Genomic DNA, 22,583 nt, shown 5'->3' with positions numbered 1-22,583 from the left:
TTGCCTCTTTGTGCTTTCCAAGTCTCTTGCAAGGGGACTTTCTGCGTCTCGTTCCAACATTATTAGGTGGACCCATCAGGCTGTGGTTCAGGCCTATTTGGCCAAGGATCCTAGTTCCTCCTTTTCCTTGATGGCTCTTTTACTAGTTACATCAGTGCATTCTGGACCTTTCAGCATCTGTATGTGCAAGAAAATAGGAGTTTTGATTTACCAATAAAATCCATTTTTTGGACTGGAGTGTAGGATTCAGGCAACCCTCCCCTCTATGGTTTTCTTATTGCTTGCTAAAGAACTGAGGCATGGTTAAAGTGGAAGGGTTTAGAGGTCCTCTTAGTCTTTTTGCCATTTTTATCACAGGAAAGTACCCGTCTATAACCTCGTAGTCTGTGAATCTGCCCGTGTCCTGTACTGTACTCCAAAAAATGTATTAAGTCAAAAATCCTTTTATTTTGTACAGATCGAGGAAGGTATGTGTCCCTTTTGGGGGGATTTATTCTCACCTGTTAGGACAATAAGTGATGTGAAATCTCTCCAATGGGGACACAGACAAAAGCATAAGCACATTTTAAAATGAGGAAGGGTTGGAATAGCTGACATTGTTTTATTGCTCTCTGTGTCCATGTTCTGACGACAACTTCAACCCTCCCTCCCCCAACATTTCTTGTACGGGTGGCACAGGGACAGAAAGTGAAGGAACACCTGCACAATGGGGTCACCGACATTTATAAACAGAATTAACCACTTGCCGACCAGCGCACGACGATGTACGTCAACAGAATGGCACGGGCAGGCAAATGGGCATACATGTACGTCCCTTTAAATTTGCCGCCCTGCCATCGGGAGCGCGCTGCCAGCGGCGCGCTCCCGCGCTGGTCGGGACCATCGTTAGTCCGGTCGCGGGACCCACAGACTCGATCGCCGCGGGCATCCCCGCGATCGTCTCACGGAGCGGCCAAATGAAGAAATGCCGTTGTAAACAGCATTTCTTCATTCTGTCTAGCAACTAGTGACGCTGATCTCTGCTCCATGTGATTGGAGCAGAGATCAGTGTTCACTAAATGAAAGCCCAACCCCCCCACAGTTAGTAACACACCCCTAGGAACACTTAACCCCTACACTGCCACCCACTGGTTAACCCCTTCACTGCCAGTGTCATTTACACAGGAATCACTGCATTTATATAGCAGTGATTACTGTATAAATGACAATGGTCCCAAAAATGTGTCAAAAATGTCCGATGGGTCCCCCACAATGTCGCAGTCACAATAAAAATCGCTGATCGCCGCCATTACTAGTAAAAAAAAAAATAATAAAAAATTATTAATAAAAATGCTATAAAACTATCCCTATTTTGTAAACGCTATAACTTTTGCGCAAACCAATCAATATTCGCTTATTGCGATTTTTTTCTCCAAAAATATGTAGAAGAATACGTATCGGCCTAAACTGAGGGAAAAAAAATGTTTTTTTATATATTTTTGGGGGATATTTATTATAACAAAAAGTAAAAAATAATGCGTTTTTTTTTCAAAATTGTCGCTCTATTTTTGTTTATAGCGCAAAAAATAAAAACCGCAGGGGTGATCAAATACCACCAAAAGAAAGCTCCATTTGTGGGAAAAAAGGACGTCAATTTTGTTTGAGAGCCACGTCGCATGACTGCGCAATTGTCAGTTAAAGCGACGCAGTGCCGAATCGCAAAAAGTGGTCTGGTCTTTGACCAGCAAATTGGTCCGGTCTGAAAGTGGTTAAAAAAAAAAAATTATACACTTTTTCTTTTCCACTTCTATTAAAGCTTAAAAAAATAAATAAATAAATAAATAAATTCCTGGAGTTAGGTAACAGATCCTAAAGTTGCAACTGTTTAAGAAATTAAGTTGTGTGGTTTAGTTTAGTATAGTAAAAAAAGTCTTACCTTTCCCTTTTCGTCATTCATCATGAGAAGTTCCTGCTCGCTCAGCCACGTCTCCACTTCACCCACATCAAAGTAATACTGCTGCACCTGGTAGTTGATGTCCAACAGCTGTTGCCGCCTTTCAGCTTCCTCCCGCAGCACATCCCACATCTCCCGCAGGCTATCATATCCTATCCGAACCCCCTCTGCCTCTGGACTGCGGATACTTGCAATGGCCGATGCTCGCTCCAAGATGTCGTCCACTCGCGGGGTATGTACCTGGATTTCTCTTCGCAGGTTCTTAACAAAAGAGATACAAGACCACCTATTAGAACAACCTCAAGTTTTCAAGCATCTGCTGGTGTTGCAGAGCTATGGCGAAGATTATATGGCAGAATGGACATGGATACATGAAGAAACCCGCTGCTTTTGGCTGTACTATTGGTTGATTTTGCTCTGGGAATCCCACTGCCTTGTTCTGGTATAGAAAGCAGGGGTGCCTTTAGGCGTAGAGGACTTCTCTTTATTTCCTCAGAGAGCATGATTATTAGCTGGCGTTGCTTTTAATGAAGAAAAAAATGCCACATTTATATACTCACCCACATTTATAAACCTTTACAGTAAAAGCCAATACACACACAAATATTTTACTTCCTGACCTAGATACACCACAGGAAGTAAGAGGAAATCTCTCCAAAATGTGGGTACATTTTCTGTTAGGTTCTCTAACACAGGCATGCTCAGATACATTCAGAAGGGGTCCGTGAACAGATCCCCCGCTGATTCCTAGCAGAATGGGATGGATGTGCCTTTTGTAACATCCATGCCTGTTTAGTTATTTGTCCACATTTTGCCAGTGGATATTTGAAAACTTGTGTTGGGTCAATGGGCATGGATGTTTACATCAGGCTACCTCTGATAAGGCATTTTTAGGTCCAGAAAAACGGAAAAGGACGCAGTCCTGGACCTGGAGGTAGAAAGATGTAAATAGGCATACGTCTGTTTACAGCCACCTGCCCATTGACTTGCATTAATCTTATGATCAGGTCTGCCTGAAAAACTGTATGTATATACAGTTGTGCTCATAAGTTTACACACTCTGGCAGAATTTATGATTTCTTGGCCATTTTTCAGACAATATGAATGATAACAAAAACACATTTCTTTCACTCCTTTCACTCATGGTTCATGTTTGTCTGAAGCCATTTATTATCAATCAACTATGTGTACTCTATTAAAATCATAATGGCAACAGAAACTAGCCAAATGACCCTGATCAAAAGTTTACACACCCTAGATCTTAATACCGTCTATTGCCCCCTTTAACATCAATGACAGCTTGAAGTATTTTGTGGTATTTGTGGATGAGGCTCTTTATCTTCTCAGATGGTAAAGATGCCCATTCCTCTTGGCAAAAAACCTCCAGTTCCTGGAAATTCTTGGCCTGTCTTGCATGAACTGCACATTTGAGATCTCCCCAGAGTGGCTCAATGATATTGATTTCAGGAGACTGAGATGGCCACTTTATTCTGCTGTAGACAATGAAAGGTAGACTTGGCCTTGTGTTTTGGATCATGGCATTGTTGGAATGTCCAAGTATGTCCCATGCACAGCTTCCTGGCTGATGAATGCAAATGTTCCTCCAGTATTTTTTGATAACATACTGCATTCATCTTGTCATCAATTTTGACCAAATTTCCTGTGCCTTTGTAGCTCATACATCCCCAAAACATCAGTGATCCACCTCCGTACCTTTCATCATAGGCCTTGTTGACTCCTCTCGAAAATGTAGAGTTTATGGTTGTGGCCAGAAAGTAAAATTTTGGTCTCATCGCTCCAAATGACTTTGTGCCGGAAGGTTTAAGGCTTGTCTCTGTGCTGTTTGGCATATTTTAAGCGGGAAACTTTGTGGCATTTGCGTAGTAATGGCTTTCTTCTGGTGACTCGACCATGCAGCCCATCTTTGTTCAAGTGCCTCCTTATTGTGCATCTTGAAACAGCCACACGTTTTCTGAGAGTCCTGTATCTTACCTGAAGTTATTTGTGGGTTTTTCTTTGCATCCCAAACTATTTTCCTGGCAGTTGTGGCTGAAATTTTAGTTGGTCTACCTGACCGTGGTTTGGTTTCAACAGAACCTCTAATTTTACACTTCTTGATTAGAGTTTGAACACTGCTGATTGGCAGTTTCAATTCCTTGGATATCTTTTTATATCCCTTTCCTGTTTTATACAGTTCAACTACCTTTTCCCACAGATCCTTTGACAATTGTTTTACTTTCCCCATGACTCAGAATCCAGAGAGGTCTGTGCAGTACTGGATGAAAGATGCAAGGGCCTGTCAGGAGTTCAGAAACTCATTGACCCTTTTATACACACACACTAATTACAAACAAACAGATCACAGGTGTGGAAGGTTAATTTTAATAGCCATTCATACTCTTTTGTGTCAACTTGTGGTGTGCATGTTATCAGGTCAAAATCACCAGGATATGTAAACTGTTGATCAGGGTCATTTGGGTAGTTTCTGTTGCTATTATGATTTAAACACAGTAAACACAGTTTATTGATAATAAATGGCTTCAGCCAAACACTAACCGTGAGTGAAAGAAATGTTTTTGTTTTATCATTCATATTCTCTGAAAAAATTCTGCCAGGGTATGTAAACTTATGAGCACAACTGTATACAGCAGGTAAAATAAATATTTAACACATCACCATTGTTATAGGTAAATATATTTCTAAAAGGTGCTATTGACATGAAATATTCACCACGTGTCGGTGACAACCCATGCAATCCATACATACAAAGAAACCAAAACAAATACGTTCAGAAATGAAGTTATGTGTAATAAATTAGAATGACACAGGGAAAAGTATTGAACACATGACAAAAAGGAGGTGCAAACAGGCATGGAAAGCCAAGACACCAGCGGAAATCTATCAGTAATTAGCAATCCTGCACCTTGCTAGTGCAAATTAATATCAACTGGTTCCGTCTCAACTTATGGCCTATAAAAAGGCGTCTCATTGCCAAGGTGTCACACAGGAAACATCTCATGATGGGTAAACGCACTGACCTCTCTCATGAACTGTGCACCCTTATTGTTGCAAAGCATACTGATGCCATTGGTTACCGAAGAATTTTTAAACTTCTGAATTTCCAGTGAGCACTGTTGGGGCCATAATTCGCAAGTGGAAAGAACATAATTTCACCATAAATGGCCATGACCAGGTGCTCCTCGCAAGATTTCTGACAGGGGAGTGAAAAGAATTATCAGAAGAGTTGTCCAAGAGCCAAGGACCACTTGTGGAGAGCTTCAGAAACACCTGGAATTAGCAGGTACAATTGTTTCAAAGAACACAATAAGTAATGCACTCAACTGCCATGGCCTGTATGCACACTCACAACACAGGACTCCATTGCAGAAGAAAAAGCATGTTGAAGTTAATTTAAAGTTTGTTGCACATTTAGATAAGCCTGTAAAATACTGGGAGGATGTAGCCTGGTCAGATGAGACCAAAATGTAACTCTTTGGACGCCAAAATACACACCATGTTTGGAGGTCAAATGGCACAGCACATCACCCCAAAAACATCCCCATACCAACAGTGAAGTTTGGAGGTGAGAACATCATGGTGTGGGGCTGTTTTTCGGCATATAGTACTGGCAAACTTGATATCATTGAAGGAAGGATGAATGGAGAAATGTACCAAGACATTCATCATAAAAATCTGCTGCCATCTACCAGGATGATGGAGATGAAATGAGGGTGGACATTTCAGAAAGACAATGATCCCAAACACAAAGCTAAGGAAACTTTCAATTGGTTTCAAAGAAAGAAAATAAAGCTGCTAGAATGGCCTAGTCAATCACCTGACTTGAATCCAATAAAACATCTATGGAAAGAACTAAGGATCAGATTCATAGAAGAGGCCCACAGAACCTTCTTGTGTGTAACAATGCGTCAAAATCACACCTGAGCAATTAATGCGACTAGTTTCTCCATAGGGGGCGTCTTGAAGCTGTCATTTCCAAAAAAGGATTTTGTATGAAGTATTAAATAAATTTCAGTTAGTGTGTTCAATACTTTTTCCCTGTGTCATTCCATTTTATTACACAGAACTTCATTTCTGAACTTGTTTTGGTTTCTTTGTATGTATGGATTGCATGGGTAGTTACAGAAATATGGTGAAATTTTCATGTCAATAGCACCTTTAAAAATATACAGTTAGGTCCATATATATTTGAACACAGGCACAATTGTCATACTTTTGGCTCTGCATGCCCCCAGAATAAAAGAGAAACAATTCAATCCAAATGAATTTGAAGTGCAGACAAATTTTAGGAACTTCAACTATTTTTATAAACAGTCCCCCCCCCCCTTTCAGGGGCTCAAATGTAATTGGACAAATGAATATAATCATAAATAAAATGTTTATTTTTAATATTTTGTTGAGAATCATTTACTAGCAATGACTGCCTGAAGTCTGGAACCAATGGACATTACCAAAGACCAGGTTTCCTCCTTTCTGATGCTTTGCCAGGCTCTAACTACAACTGTCTTCAGTTGTTCTTTGTTTGTGAGTCTTTCAGCCTTTAGTTTTGACTTCAGAAAGTGAAATGCATGCTCAGATGGGTTGAGATCGACTCAACCATTGCAGAATATTCCACTTCTTTTCCTTTAAAAGCTCATAGGTTGCCTTTGCAGTGTATTTTGGATCATTGTCCATATGTACTGAGAAGCGTCGCCCAATCAACTTTGCTCCATTTGGCTGAATCTGGGCTGACAGCATATCTCTAAACACTGCAGAATTCATCCAGCTGAGCCACTGGAAGCCATGCATGCCCATGCCATCACCCCCCCCCCCCCCCGCTCTCCACAATGTTTTATAGATGACGTTGTGTCAAGCCTTCTTCACACTTTTTTCTTTCCGTCATCCTGGTACAGATTCATCTTAGTTTCATTTGTCCAAAGAATGCTTTTCCAGGACTGGTCTGGCTTTTTTAGATGTCTTTTGATAAAGTCTAATCTGGCTTTTCTATTCTTCAGGCTTATGAATGGTTTGCACCTTGTGGTGAACCCTCTGTATTTTCTCTTGTGAAATCTTCTCTTGATTGTACACTTTGACAATGATACACCCACCTCCTGAAGAGAATGTCCTTTACTTGTCCGGATGTTGTGAATGGCTTTTTCTTTACCTTAGAGGATTCTGCGATCATTGACCACTGTTGTCTTCCGTGGACGTCCAGGCCTTTTTATGTGGCTGAGCTCACCAGTGTGTTTCCTCGGGATGTACCAAACTGTTGATTTGGCCACTCCTAATATTTCTACTATCTCTCTGATGGATTTGTTTAATTTTAGAAGCCTTACAATGGCCTGTTTCACTTTCATGGACAGCTCCTTTGAACGCATGATGTAGGTTCAGAGCAATAGATTCCAAATGCAAATACCACTCTTAGAATCAACTCCAGACCCTTTACCTGCTTAATTGATGAAGAAATAATGAAGGAGTAGCCCACACCTGGCCATTAAACAGCTTTTGTGTTCAATACTTATTTTACCCACTGTATGCGCACACACACACTAAATTGTCAGAAGTATTGGGACCAAATCATCACAATACTTTTGACAATTTAGTGTGTGTGTGTGTGTATATATATATGTATATGTATATGTATATATATATATATATATATATATATATATATATATATATATATACACACACACATATATATATATATATATATATATATACACATATACATATACATACACACACACACACACACACACACACACGTGTATGTATATATTTTTTTATGATTTTAATTATTTTGATCTGCAATAGAACTATGGAATAAAAGCATTTTGCAATGTAATTCTGTAAATGTCATGCAGTCACCTGGTTTTTCTTGATGAGCTGCTGCACAGTTTGCAAGTTGCTTCCATGGTCTTTAGATGTAGCAAGAGGCAGCCTCTCCTGTACCCAGGTCTGTCATATAACAAAAACAGACATGAAACAGACAATGAGGGTGCAGCCATAAACACGGTGACTCACCAAGGCAGAATCCTATGTTAACCAACAACTTGACATTTTCCTGAAAGAGTGTCTCTAAAGTTGACATACCTATTCTAGCTTTCAGTAGACCTTCACTCAAAAAAGTGAGAGTATTGCTCCTCCTCACTCACCCCCCCATTTGAAGTTTTTTTCCCCCCCTGGGTCAAGGGTACCTTTTTTAACACTTCCTCAATTTTTTACTAGGTGTAAATGACGTCTGCTTGGGGCACCTCCTTCCCTACCCACAGCCTCTTGGGAAATGTCACCAGTGCTTGATTTATGAGGGGTCGGAAGAGGCAATTGCCCTGGGCCCCCCTGTCAGAGGGGACCCCAGACTTCTGTTAAAAAAATGTAATAAATATAAAACTAATTTTATTATTTAAAAAATTAACAAGGTGTGTGTGGGTGTCAAGATACAGAACAGTTAAAGCGTAACGCCACTTTTTTGAGAAAAAAACATTCCCCTCTGGGTGATCTATGTACATTGCAAGGATAACACACTTTGTTGCAGATTCCTACCTTTTGTTATTCTGAAAAAATCCATGTGTGTTTCTCTGCTCTGAATGGGTCTAATGGGAGTGATTTCATAATTAGCTGTCAGGTGTGGCGCTGCACAACACTAATGAGGAATTTGCTGGGCCTGCATCCCTTTAGACGGGTTCCTATTGAAAGTATCTCTCCAAAAATGAAATTTTTTGTTGCAGGGGATACCTGAAATCTGATTTGTATCTTAGGCAGACTTCTGGAAAAAATGGTGAGCCAATCACACAAGCAGGAAATTATGTTTCTAGGGAGTGGTCAGTACAAAACTCCAGGTAGCCATGTTGCAATTTATTCTCAGAAAATGACAGTGGCTACAGATTGAAAAGGAAAGGTAATTTTTAATAACATTCAATTACAATATGATTCATGTTGCAATTATATGCGCTATATTATTTTTTCTTTATTTGCTATTTTTTCCCCACGAAAGTGGCATTACCCTTTACGCCTGACTTCAGAGGCAAAGAAAGGGATGAGGGCTTTTGGCAGATGTCTAACATTTGAACGTCTCATATTATTTTACTATTGGAGATGTTTGATTTAACATGATTGTGTTGCAGAATTGATTGCCTTGTTTATGAGAGACAAGTGGGTTGAACAAGGGAAAAGTTCAAAGAATGTTGGAAAGTGCAAGGCAACAGTCCCAGCCCCATTGTGTGGGAATGAAGTTATTGACCAGTATCGATTTATCGCCTGATTGGGTCAAGGGGCGAATACGACACTTGGAAATCTCGAATAGGGTAAAACTATGTTAGCAAAGTTTCACCCGAAATTACGAGATTGGTCAAGTTCGGGATAGATGTGGTCCTGGATCTGAATTTGGCCAGAATGACATAGGAGAGTGTCGGATGTAACAAATGTGGTTTATCATTAATTTCTGTTCATTTTTTTATTTGTCATATAATTTAAAGGGGTTGTAAAGGTAAACATTTTTTTTCACCTTAATGCATCTGACAGTGTCGGCCCCCCCAGCCCCCCCCCGTTTTACTTACCTGACCCCTCGAATGTCCCGCGCTCGTCCCCAACATCCTCTTCGCCGCTCAGCCTGCCCGTTGATTGGCTAGAGTAGATGGGTTGAAAGCAGCGCAGCCATTGACTCACGCTGCTGTCAATCACATCCAATGATGTGGCAAGCTGGGGGTGGGGCCAAGTGATACAGTGAGCAGCTATCTCACCATGCGAGGGAGCTTGCATGAACATGACAAGTACTTGCGGGGGAAAGCTGAGACAGCCGCAGAGGGACCCCAGAAGAGCAGGTTCGGGGCCACTCTGTGCAAAACGAGCTGCACAGTGGAGGTAAGTATAACATGTTTGTTAAAAAAAAAAAAAAAAAATTCCTTTTACAACCACTTTAATTTTTATGTTGACGGGGCCCACGAACCTGAAGTGCCCCGAGCCCCCCAAGTCTAAATCCGGCAATGCATGTCACACATCCCAGGATGCTGCAGGACCAATTACACAGCGCTGTTGTACTTTGCACATGTGCAGTTGGGAGCTGGATCTGAGACATCTGGAAGTCACAGCCCAAATCTAAGATGGCAAAACGAAATAGTGGAAACAAATGTGCGGAGGATAGAGCTGGACTCAATGGTATTTGTAGCCGTTGACTTTTAATTATTTTAATAAGAAGTAAAAAAAAATAAAAAAAAGAGGAAAACTGTTTTTCGTTAATAAAACCATTTAATTTTCACTGCACCTTTATAACCCTTAAACAAAAAAAAAAAAAAATGTTTTTTTTTTAAGGAATCCTTAGCCAGCAATTTAGCTTTGATTAAGTAGCCCAGTGACACAAATCACAGCAATCCCCCTTGTTTTTTTAATGGTATATATACCAAAAATACCCACGCTGCAGATCTTTATAGTAGCAGCTGCCGTGTAAAACACAATCAATCTTCTTATAATTATTAAACCTTAGTACACAGTACCCAACTGTGTTATCCTGGTGTTATTATCTACTATTAATCAACCGTGTGAAACATATAAATTCATCATTCAAAAAAATTTAAAAAATGCCTTTCGTATCTCATTAGGGAATTCTAATATAATAGTCCATATACAAAGTGTCCAATTACTTTCCAATGTTGTTCCTCTGTAAATCAGTGATGTCTCTTTTCAAAGTACTCTGTGCTCAAGTGGGCAAAAACCGTATACGTATATTCTCTTTTGTGTTTTTTATCCTCCACCATATATCACCGCCACACTTGTACACTTACCAGATGACCATGACCTCTCTGGAAAGAGTATGGTCAAAATGAGCTTTTCTCCCGGGGGGTTAAGAATCCCAGGTGTCAGGTTCTCGTTCAGCACAGACAGCTTCCTGTATCCCTGCCCGACATACGTTTTGTCACAGAACGTCTTCAGGATGCATTACCGAAAGCTATTTACCTACCCTCCTTTTATATTTCACATTTGCATATAACAATTTATAACCCTATTGTGCTGAACATTTCGTTGTGCCCATGCTGCCAACTTCTATCCATGTGCTGCTGCCGTTTAATTTCCACTCTTCTTAAAGTTTAAACGAGGAGTCGACCAATATCGTTTTTTCAGTGCCGATACCAATTTCTTTACCGCCTTTCAGGCCGATAGCTGGTATCAGGTGCCGATATTCTGTGCATTTAAAGTTTGGTTGGCTGGCACCCTGCTGTGTGTGGGGGGCTGGCTGGCACCCTGCTGTGGGTGGCACCTGCTGTGGGTGGCTGGCTGCCACCCTGCTGTGGGTGGGTGGCTGTTGCCTGGCATGTCCTCTCTAGTCGAGCCGTTTCATGGCGTGCACCATCCGAGGAGACGGAGGCGGCAGCCTTTGCCCTATCTGAGTAGAAGAAGACAGGACTCAGTCAGACTGTCAGAATGTTTGCAGGCCCAGTGCGTGAAGGCCTGCAGTGCAAAAACCTGGATTCTTCTACCCGGGCCGATGACATAGTGGCCCCCAAAAAGATGGCTGCCACAGCAGGGGGAGACCAATAAATCGGTAAATTTGTGACCGATATCGATTCTTTAAAAAAAAGTGAATATCGGCCACACTGATAATCGGCTGACCCCAGTTTAAACAGCCCCCATGCTCCCGAGTCACAAAATTCAGGCTGAAATCAGACCTGAAATAGTGAATGGAGATGCACCAGACTCCAGCTGTTAGTCTCTGCGTTCTGCAGTGTGAACCCAGCCTAAAATGCCTAGAAACGCTATGATGGGTATTTCGTGGTGATAATTACCCTGGAGTGGAAAAGCTGCTGCCTAGTATTATTAACCCCTCGGGGAAAAGCACATTTTGACTATACTCTTTCCAGAGAGGTCATGGTCATCTGGTGAGTGTACAAGTGTGGTGGTGATACACGGTGGAGGATAAGAAACACAGAAATAAATATACATATACAATTTTTTGGCATTTGAGCACAGAGTACTTTGAAAAGAGATATCACTGATTGATTTACAGAGGAACAGCATTGGAAAGCAATTGGACACTTTGTATAAGGACTATTATATCATATTTGTTAAATAGTAGCTTGATATACAAACTGATACCTTCTTGAAAAATTTTTGGGTCACATAGCTGTGAAACAATATAACAGGGTTCATTATTAAAAGTAATTTTAGTTGGAGGAGCTATTAAGTCATCTTTATGCTGAATATTTTTTCCAGTGAAGCTGTAGCTCTTATGGAAATGTATGGATATCCTGCCAACCTAAATTGTTTTTCCATCAAAGGGTTTCACAAGCAGAAAGCAATTATTTGTGTTGTTTTTACTATGGCAATGATGGATTGTTAAATTTTTTCTTAAAACAGCTACTTTGTGTGAACAAATTTCTGCTTAAATAACATTTTCAGCATCCTGGAAGATCTCTTCACAGCAATGCTACACATCCAAAACACTCAATATCAGCTCAAATCTTAGAACATTGACAAAAATAACCCATATATCCAACTACGGATTCTACTTCCCAAGGACCTGCCAGTTCATAACCCAGTGGGGATTCAGTGTCAGAAGAAAGAAAGATTATTTTTCCATAGCGACCAATCATCTTTTCCCTTCCATTTTATCTCACTGCAGAATAAACATATGGCTTCTATGGGTCACAAAAATAGTTAATCAAGCACTTTAATAAATAAAGGTCCTAAAAACTCACAATTTCATCTTCCAGGTCCCGGGTGACTTGATGGACCTCTTTAGAGGCCAGAAGAATCCGTCTTCTCTCCTTTAGTGGCTCGATTAGCCGCACAATCCTGGTTCCGACTTCATTCTGCTTCTGATCCACTGCCTCTTGGCTGGCCACATCCATTGGAAGAGATGCAATCTGCGCTTGCAGCTCGCCCACCTCCTTGTACCATTCCTCCATCTGAGACTCCATTGTCTGCAGAGAGGGTGCAAAGTATGAGCCAAGATTCGTGGAGAATTTTCTAGGTCAGAGACACGCATCACAAAAGAACTTGCCTGTTTTATAACAATCACTACTGTCTACTTTTTTTCAGCTAGATGCACTTCATTAAAACAAACCCTATACTGCTTATGTGTATGAGCATACAACAAAATCTCAAAATACACCCTGGTTGCCAACAGATCCCAGCAAAATCACATTTTAAACATGCCCATACACAAACAGAGACAACGTTTTAGATCTTCTCTGCTGAAAATTGGCCAGCCTATGGGCTGTCAATGACTTGCATGGCCTACAAATATCTATTCAGATATCAAAAAAATAAAATTAAAGATTTAGGAGAGTCACGTCGTCATACATATGCAGTTCCTGTACAATCACTCCCTATGTGCAATATGCGTCCCATTTGGTCATCATCTTTATTTAACCCAAAGCTTATAACGAGAGGCCTTGGATAATTTACAGCAGGGGTAGGCATCCTTGGGCCCTCCAGCTGTTACAGAACCACAATTCCTATCATGCCTCTGGGAGCAATTGTAACTGCCAGCCTTGCAATGCCTCATGGGAAATGTAGTTCCACAACAGCTGGAGGGCCCCAGGTTGCCTAACCCTGATTTAAAGAGTTAGTTCACCTTTACCAAAAAACCTGCCTGTGCAGGTAAGGGAAGTCTGTAGATAAAAACAAAGTCAAAAAATGCTGGCCAAAACACTTCCAGAGACGGCATCATCCCATCATGGATTGTTGCTAGGGCATTGCTAAGACACTCTCAGACAATTCAAACCCCATCGCACTCACTCTCTCTCTCCAGGCACAGCAGCTCTGAGCTCAGCAATGCTGCAACGGTGGAGATGGTGGACCACACATATGCAAGGGTTTAAATGCTCACTCTGGGAGTGTCTTAGCCATGTACTATTAACAAGTCAGGATGGGATGATGCCAGCTCTGGGAAATTTTTCAGCCATGCTTTGGGAGGTACATAAATAGCCTACATCTATAGCAAGGGCATTATCCAATTTTAGTTAAAGCTGCACATTCTATTTTGTCTACAGCAGCCACTTACCTGTATAGGCAGTTTTTGGTAAAGGTGAACTAACCCCTTTATTTTGCCCATGTATAGGCAAATCTTCAGATCCCAAAGAATTGCTGCTCCATTTGGTAGCCCAGACTAAAATTAGGTGGCTTGGTGCTAAAGTACACAACCAACACCTAATTTAATAATATAACTAGAAAACTATATTTACAGTAGCTTTGCACCACATAGACTGTCCAGTGGTTTAGATACTGCAAGTTCCAGAATGCTATACCAAAAAGTGGAATGCAGATGTGATTTGTGGTCCCTTAATATCTCAAGAGCCATGAGCGGACCTGGTTAAGATCAAAAAGAAGCACATATGGCTCTTCAGCTCTTGTGGCACTATAGTAATGTAACAAACAATTTTGTTGTAGCTTAGGCTGGCCTTACACCTGTAAAAAAACTAGAACTAGAGTAGAAGGAAAATCAAGATACTGACATGGTAGTCCAAAACAAATATGGCTGACAACTCCAAAGTCCATTGGAAAATCTTTATTGCTACATAAGTGTTAGTATTAAAAAGGACTAACATGTTTCGGCATATAGCAATAAAGATTTTCCAATGGACTTTGGAGCTGCTGGCTACATTTTTTTTGATATACTGGACACTATGAATGGAGGCCATTCGAGCCAGAGCACCCAGCGAAGGATTCCCTTTTTTGTCTACGAGGAGTTTTCCCTGATGTGAGCGCTGCACCGTGTTTGTTTTACCTACATTGACCTGATACTTGAAAGAAAAGCCATTTGAACTTAGTCGAGTCTATGAAGGCACCATTGAATGGGCAGATTACGTTTTTTCTATACTTTCTCACCCAAACTTTCAAATTAAAATTCTACAGGTGTAAGGCCAGCTTTAATAAAATTTCCAGTCTTGGTGCATTTCTTTCAGTGTTCTATAAACCCAGCTCTATTCCATAATGTGGGGCCTGCAGATAACAACTGGAGTCTCAGTGCTTACCAGAATAACCAAATCATCTCCAGAACATATGTCTTCAGAGTTGGTCAGGAAAATAAAAAAAATCGAATAGGTCCCTAATGGCAACACTTTTTGGTCTTGTATAACTAATATTACAGCTTCATCGTCAGTGTCTTCTTTACGTTAAGCCTTCAAGCATATTGGGCTTCTTCTTATAGGAACTCCACTGCATTATACAGCTGCCTTGATATACTCTCTTACTCTGGGGTTCACATTTAGGGCTATGTACCAACTTCCTTTTACCTGTCTGTCTATCAAAAGTCATACTTGAAAAAAGGCATTAAGAGTTGAAGCGCATATGGAGAGCAGAGTACAACTGCATAGAGAAAACTGCTGTCTGTAAGCAGATAGATCTTTACTAAAAGATACCAGCCTTGGGTATAACAGACTAAAAATAAGCACTAGAGAAAATCCTATGAGGGTTTTTTAAATGGAGATGGGGGTCTGTTTCAGTTTGTCAATATAACTATGTCCACATAGACAGATTCTTATATATATATATTATATATATATATATATTATGTCCAATACTAAAAACATATTTTATTTTTTAAATCAGATACACAAGAATTACTGCATCTGTATATTTCATAGTTACCACCTCCTGTCAGCAGGGGGCAAGCTCCAACTTTTTTTGTAGCTATTGTGCTAAAAAGAGAGCTCAGTGACTCAGAGGAAGTGCAGAAATGACAGTACATAAGACAGGAAGTTTATAGCAAGTATACAGGGCGTGCTGGGCTCTTTTATTAGTAAGGGAAGAAGGCTTTGTAAACTGACAGTTATGGATGCACCTGCAATAAAATGTTTTTTTTTTTTTTATATATTAAGATTTCATATAAATATATAAAATCTGTTTATAAATTTGTAAAATTAAAGAGAGGGCACAACAAACAAGTCAAAGAACTGCACAGCCAGGCAGAAGGAAGAGTCCAGAACCAGAAGAGGAGGACAAGAAAAGGTTGGAAATGGAAGATGACAGTTAAAAAAGCAAATACACTACTGTACCACGGACCAGGCAATGGGCTGATCAACAAACTGCACTGTGATGTTGGGATGAACACTGCGTCAAGCTGCTGTAAAGGGAGAATGAGTTGTTTGTGAATGACAACGTAAAATGGTGAATTCTTGAAAGCAAAACAAATTCCCTGGACGAACATACAAGGTGACCTATGAAAAAAACTGGAGCAAAGAAATAACGACTGACAATATTTAAAGCAACCCTATCACCTGGTTGAAAAATTAAAATGTAAGCAGACGGATTCTCACCTCAACGGGCAGCAAGTCAAATCAGCAATTTTTTCAAGACTTGCTGACACTAACAGGAACTTCCGATAGCGTGTCCCCACCGCATGCTATGGCACCTTCAACTGGTCCCAATGCCAGTACACAACACAGTAATGACTTAGTTGTTGGCATGAGGAGCCACACAGTGGGGGGTATGCCATAAAAAAAAAAACTATAAATGTATTGAATAGCAGTCGTGCAGGTATCTCTATTGAAGGAAACACCTGCTGGACAGGTGAGCAGGTGAGTATAGAGCCTGGTGAGTATAAGCCCTTGTACACACGGTCGGAGATTCCGTCGGAATGTGTCCGATCGGAGCGTTTTGTCGGATATTCCAACTGTGTGTGGTCTGCATCGGACTGTTTCCGTCGGACCAACTTTTCCAACTTGCCAGAAATATTTTCAGACAAAATGCTCCGATCGGACATACTCCGATCATGTGTAGAGAATTCCGAAGCTATTGGCTACTAGCGTGAACATAGTCCAGTCGTAACGAAATAACGTCATCACGTCGGATTTTCCGACAACTTTGTCCGACCGTGTGTATACAACAGTTTCGGACAAAATCGGACGGATTTGGTTGTCGGAATCTCCGACCGTGTGTACAGGGGCTTAGGCTTCTTTTTAGCCTACCCACATTTTATTTTTTATTTAAAGAGGCAACAGGGTCTCTTTAAGCAAAACTTTGGGCAGGAATCCAAATACACAGATGAAGTATATATATCTTTACTGTTAGCTGTGTTATAAAGTATTTGAAATTTTGTACAGAAAATCTTGTGGTTTACAAACCTCTGCCACACTGCACAGGCAGGTGACATGCATCACTCCCGATAAAACAATCAATAATTTTGGTCCAGGTTTCTATACCACCTCCAGCCTCCACACTGGACAGTGAATGAGCATCATAACTTCTATTAGGCAAGCAAACAAGAATGGCTGACCAAAATTAAAAATCAGGTAAAACAGTAAACATATGTTATACTTGTATATTTTATTATTTATTGCCTGAATTGAAAAGTTTTTTTTTCTTTATTTTTTAAGTTTGTGAAAAGGACAGAAAAGTGAGCACAGACCCACCAACATATTACATAGATACAAACAATAAAGCAAATACGTTGATGGCACAAGTTAAATGAAACAAACATGTGACACAGCAGTTATACCACCGTAGCACTTATACAGTTAGGTCCATATATATATATATAAATATATATATATATATTTGGACACTGGCACAATTTTCATACTTTTGGCTCTATATGCCACCAGAATAAAATTAAAATCAAACAATCCAAATGAATTTTAAGTGGAGACTTTCAACTTTAATTCAAGAGGCTGAACATAAATATCAATTGCAAAATTTTAGGACCTGCAACTATTTTTTTTCACACTCCCCCATTTTCAGAGGCTCAAATGTAATTGGACAAATTAATATAATCATAAAAAAAAGTTCTATTTTAATATTTTGTTTAGAATCCTGTACTAGCATGGACATTACCAAAGACTGGGTTTCCTCCTTTCCGATGCTTTGCCAGGCTCTAACTGCAGCTGTCCTCAGTTTCTCTTTGTTTGTTTTATATACAGTCTCCACATTTCCAGGGGCTCAAATGTAATTGGACAAATATAATCATAAATAAAATGTTAATTTTTTATATTTTGTTGAGAACCTTTACTGGCAATGACTGCCTGTTGTCTGGAACCCATGGACATTACCAAAGACTGGGTTTGTTCCTTTCTGAGGCTATAACTTCAAGCTGTCTTCAGTTGTTTTTGTTTGTGTGTCTTTCTGCCTTTAGTTTTGCCTTCAGCAAGTGAAATGCATGTTCATTTGAGTTGAGATCAGGTGATTGACTCGGCCATTGCAGAATATTCCACTTATTTTCCTTCAAAAGCTCCTGGGTTGCTTTTGCAGTGTGTTTTGGGTCATTGTCCATCTGTACTGTGAAGTGCAGTCCAATCAACTTTGTTGCATTTGGCTGAATCTGGGCTGACAGTATATCTCTAAACACTGCAGAATTCATCCGGCTGCTTCTGTCTTCTGTCACATCATCAATAAACACCAATGTCACTGAAGGCCATGCATGCCCATGCCATCACACTGCCTCCGCCATGTTTTACAGATGAGGTTGTGTGCTTTGGATCATGAGCTGTTCAAGTCTTTGCCACACTTTTTTCTTCCCGTCATTCTGGTACAGATTGATCTTAGTTTCATCCTTCCAAAGAATGCTTTTCCAGAACTGGTCTCGCTTTTTTTAGATGTTTTTTTGTCAAAGTCTAATCTGGCTTTTCTATTCTTCAGGCTTATGAATGGCTTGCACAATGGTTTGTGGTGAACCCCTTTGTATTTGCCCCCGTGAAGTCTTCTCTTGATTGTATACTCTGACAGTGATGTGCCCACCTCCTGGAGAGTGTCCTTCACTTGTCTGGATGTTGTGAATGGGTTCACAATCCTGCATTCATCCATGACTGTTGTCTTCTGTGGACGTCCAGGCCTTTTTATGTTGCTGAGCTCACCAGTGCGTTCTTCTTTCCTCTGAATGTACCAAATTGTTGATTTGGCCACTCCTAATTTTGCTGCTATCTCTCTGATGGATTTGTTTTGTTTTTGAAGCCTTACAATGGCCTGTTTCACTTGCATGGACATCTCCTTTGAATGCATGATGTAGGTTCAAAGCAATAGATACCAAAGGCAAATACCACACTTAGAAATAACTCCAGACCTTTTACCTGCTTAATTGATGATGAAGACATAATGAAGGAGTAGCCCACACCTGACCATGAAACAGATTTTGATTCAATTGTCCAATTACTTTTGGTCCCTTGAAAAAAGGGGGGGGGGTGGCTAATCTTAAGAGTTGTAATTCCTAGACCCTTCCTTCCACTTGAAAATATATACCCTCAAATTAAACCTGAGAGTGTGCACTTTCAGCTTATCCATTATATAACTATAGCTTGAATATCTTTTGGTAAATACCTGAAAAAAAAACTAAAATTGTGCCTGTGTCCAAGACTATATGGACCTAACTGTAGTTTGGTTAGTTGGTGGCATGGCTCCCTCCCAGGCCTACTATTAAATAACATCAAACAAAAAAAAAAAAAACTGGAGAAGAACTAATGGAGCACAAGTGGAAATACACACATGGGAGGATTAAAAAAAGTTTTGCTTTTTCCTTTGGTCCAGTTTTTATATTCAGCCCCAGTATGGAAGTATTCATTTTGTGGGTTCAAACAGTATTCAAGATGGAGAAACATGTACAGTACATTTAAAAAAAAATAACTGTCTACAGATGTAGAACTGAATATGAATACATATACGTACCTATACATGTAATCACCATCGTGGTACACTAAATATATGATTCAAACAAAACCTCAACAAGCATCAGAGATAGGCTGAAGCGGGTATATTATTTTATCTCTGAGGGATACCGGTAAGTAATAACAGGGTGCAGGCTGCACTGACATTGCCAACTTCACATTCTGCAAATGCTAGTTACACGGCTATAATGCTGCCCCTTTGCGTCAGTACATTGGAGCACTAACTCAACCAAAGTATGCAGATAAGAACTTGTGATTTTACTTTACTTTTGGTGTACCATTACTGTTGATTATTTCAGGTCAATGACGCAAAGTAATGGAGTCAGTGTGTTAGAATACCATCCAGGTAGCTAGCATTTTCTTGAGGTTAACTTATAGTTATTTTAGGAAAAGTTTACTTTAATGGGAACCCACGTCAGGAAAAGAATATTAGACAAACTACTAATGAGTGGAGCACAAGGTGCAGTGCTAACATGGACTTTCAAGCTGGTCCAAAGCAACCTGTGTATGTGCTGGGCAGCCTCACGAACCTTGGCCTATACTTCCCGAAATCCAAGACTTTTATTTTACTATAGGTTTGGCATCCCCCACTGTTATACCCTCCAATGAGGTGGCTTAACCAGACAATAAAAGGAGTACTTACTCAACAGACAGACGTCAGAGTTGTAGTAATGTCAGGAATGTTAAGAACTTGAGAATGTGCACATCTGTTTTTTTATTTGTATATCTGGTGGTTCTTAAATTGACCCATACAACAAACAACCATTCCACAAAAGAGCTGTACCTGTAAGTTAGAAATGTACTTCTCTTGCTGCCCTCCACTGCTAAACATTGCTCCAGTGAACAGAAAGCCCTGTCTAAAATGGACACTTCCAAGAGCGTCAAACTCCTGTGTCTCCCAAAGCTTTCCAGGGTTCCTCCTGGCGACCCTCAAGTTACTACTGTGTCCTGTAATGATATAGGGATCAGTAGGAAGAACTAGTGAGTACTGGGGGGGGGGGGGGGCACAGAAAAACAACACTCCCAGGGGTGAGTACTGAGGGGGACATAGGAAATCAAAACTCCCAGGGGTGTTGGGTTTCAGAAAAACTTCACTCCAAATTCCTGGTCACTGGAGCAGCATTTATGAGTGTAGGCAGCAGAAAGAGTATGTATTTTCTTCTTTACAGGTACAGGATTTCTGGGATATTTTAGTTGGGCGATAGGGTTTGTATCTTTCTTCGACACAGGTTCACTTTTCACAATAATATTCTTCATTTTTATGAGCCGTTTAGAGTACAATGAGAGAATTTCCACCATTAGCATGACATCATTTTAACAGTATGGGCAGCACAGTGGTGTAGTGGTTAGTACTCTCACCCAGCAGTAAAAAGGGTTGCTGGTTCGAATCCCAACCACGACACTACCTGCCTTACTTTGCATATTCTCCCTGTGCCTGCATGGTTTCCCCCAGGTACTCCGGTTTCCTCCCGCACTCCAAAGACATGCTGGTAGGTTAATTGGCTCCTGTCTAAATTAGCCCTTGTATATGAATGTAAGATTGATCACAATGCTACACAATCCCGTTGGCTTACCTTGTGTTTGATATTAATTGCAACTTAAAGAAAACCTGCGCTTCACACATGTATGGCTCAGCAATATGTTTACTTTAATGTCTCCCTCCCCAGCAACACATACTCACATTTTCTTTGTTTCCCTGTAGCTCTGTCCGATATTACCCATTTCAACCTATGCAGTGATCCTTCCTCCTAGGTTGTATCTTCCGAAACAGGAAGCAGGCGAAGTAATGCATGCATGTACAGAGGGTATTTTATTTAAATGCTTTTAATCCTACCTTAAGATGGGAACTAAAGAGTTAACCTCCCTAGCGGTAATCCCGAGTCTGGCTCGGGTTGGGATTTTACTAACAGGAGTGGTAACCCTGAGCCAGACTCGGGATTGCATCGCTGGATGCAGGGAGGACACAGGGAAAGTTACTTTCCTTGTCCCCTGGATCCAGCGATGTCCTCCGCGCTGTGTGATCGAGTTGTCCTCCGCTCGATTCAGTGCCGAATGCCGCCGAGCTCCGTTCCCTGCAACGTTACGGTGCACGGGAGCGGAGAACGGCAGCAAATTCAAAAAAGTAAAAAAAGACACAAAAACACACACAGTACTGTAATCTTACAGATTACAGTACTGTATTAAAAAATACACACCCCCTTTGTCCCTAGTGGTCTGTGCAGTGCCCTGCATGCAGTTTTATATTATAAATACTGTTTTTTCTGCCTGAAATTTGGCGATTGCCCATAGCAACCAAAAACTGTCCCTTTTTCAGTGTTTTAGGATTTGATTACATTATTGAATAATTTTTATTATTATTTATTATATTATAAACTTTATCATACCCGGGATGTCTACTAGACTCTTGTTTGAACAGATTTAAGAGAGTTATTCCTGAGGCCGCGTACACACGAGAGGATTGTCTGTCCAACTAAGTCCGTCAGACAATCCGACAGACAGTCCGTCCTACTTTTGAATGAACGGACTTGACCACACACGATGAACAGACAGTCCGCTGAAAGCTTGCGCGATGACGTGTACAGCACGTACGACGGGACTAGAAATACGACGTCCAATACACTGCAATGCAACCTTCGGCCGTGTAAATCCTTTCTGAGCATGCGCCATACTTAGTCCGTCCAACTTGCCTACTCACGAGCGGACTGTCCGCTGAAACCAAAGTTGGACGGACAATATTACGGAAATTCCGAAAGACTTAGTCCGCCAGACTGTCCGCTGAAAAAGTCCGCTGAAGCCCACACACGAGCGGACTGTCCGCTGAAACACGTTTCAGCGGACTAAGTTGGACGGACAATCCTCTCGTGTGTACGCGGCCTAAGAATTACAGGACTACAATATAAAACGCCAAATTTCCATGCAAAATAATTGTACTGCTTTCAGCACCTAAAACCAGAATGAATCATACCGCCAGGGAGGTTAATACTCATCTTTCCAAAGTCCCTCAGCAGCACTGGCATATTCCTGTGTGCCGGTTTTAGGTCATCTTCTTTGGCTGGTACGAG

The 22,583-nt window shown here is 40.7% G+C and overlaps 1 protein-coding gene across 3 annotated transcripts in view; it reads right to left on the bottom strand.

Annotated features, from left to right (window-relative positions):
• Nucleotides 1-22,583, bottom strand: part of SPTBN4 (spectrin beta, non-erythrocytic 4) — a 275,772-nt gene that overhangs the window by 55,714 nt on the left and 197,475 nt on the right. For all 3 annotated transcript variants that reach the window (XM_077482455.1, XM_077482464.1, XM_077482472.1), the window contains 3 exons: nt 12,622-12,846; nt 7,802-7,891; nt 1,916-2,194 (listed from right to left, as the gene is read on the bottom strand). In XM_077482455.1, coding sequence (XP_077338581.1) covers nt 1,916-2,194; nt 7,802-7,891; nt 12,622-12,846 — 594 coding nt within the window. The remainder of the gene's footprint in view (nt 1-1,915; nt 2,195-7,801; nt 7,892-12,621; nt 12,847-22,583) is intronic.

Source organism: Lithobates pipiens, unplaced genomic scaffold (genome assembly GCF_037356315.1).
Source record: "Lithobates pipiens isolate NorthernLeopardFrog02 unplaced genomic scaffold, aLitPip1_a1.2 Scaffold_1, whole genome shotgun sequence".
NCBI classification, from domain to species: Eukaryota; Metazoa; Chordata; class Amphibia; order Anura; family Ranidae; genus Lithobates; species Lithobates pipiens.
Note: the sequence above shows the minus strand (reverse complement) of the source record. Positions and strands in the feature narration are given on the sequence as shown.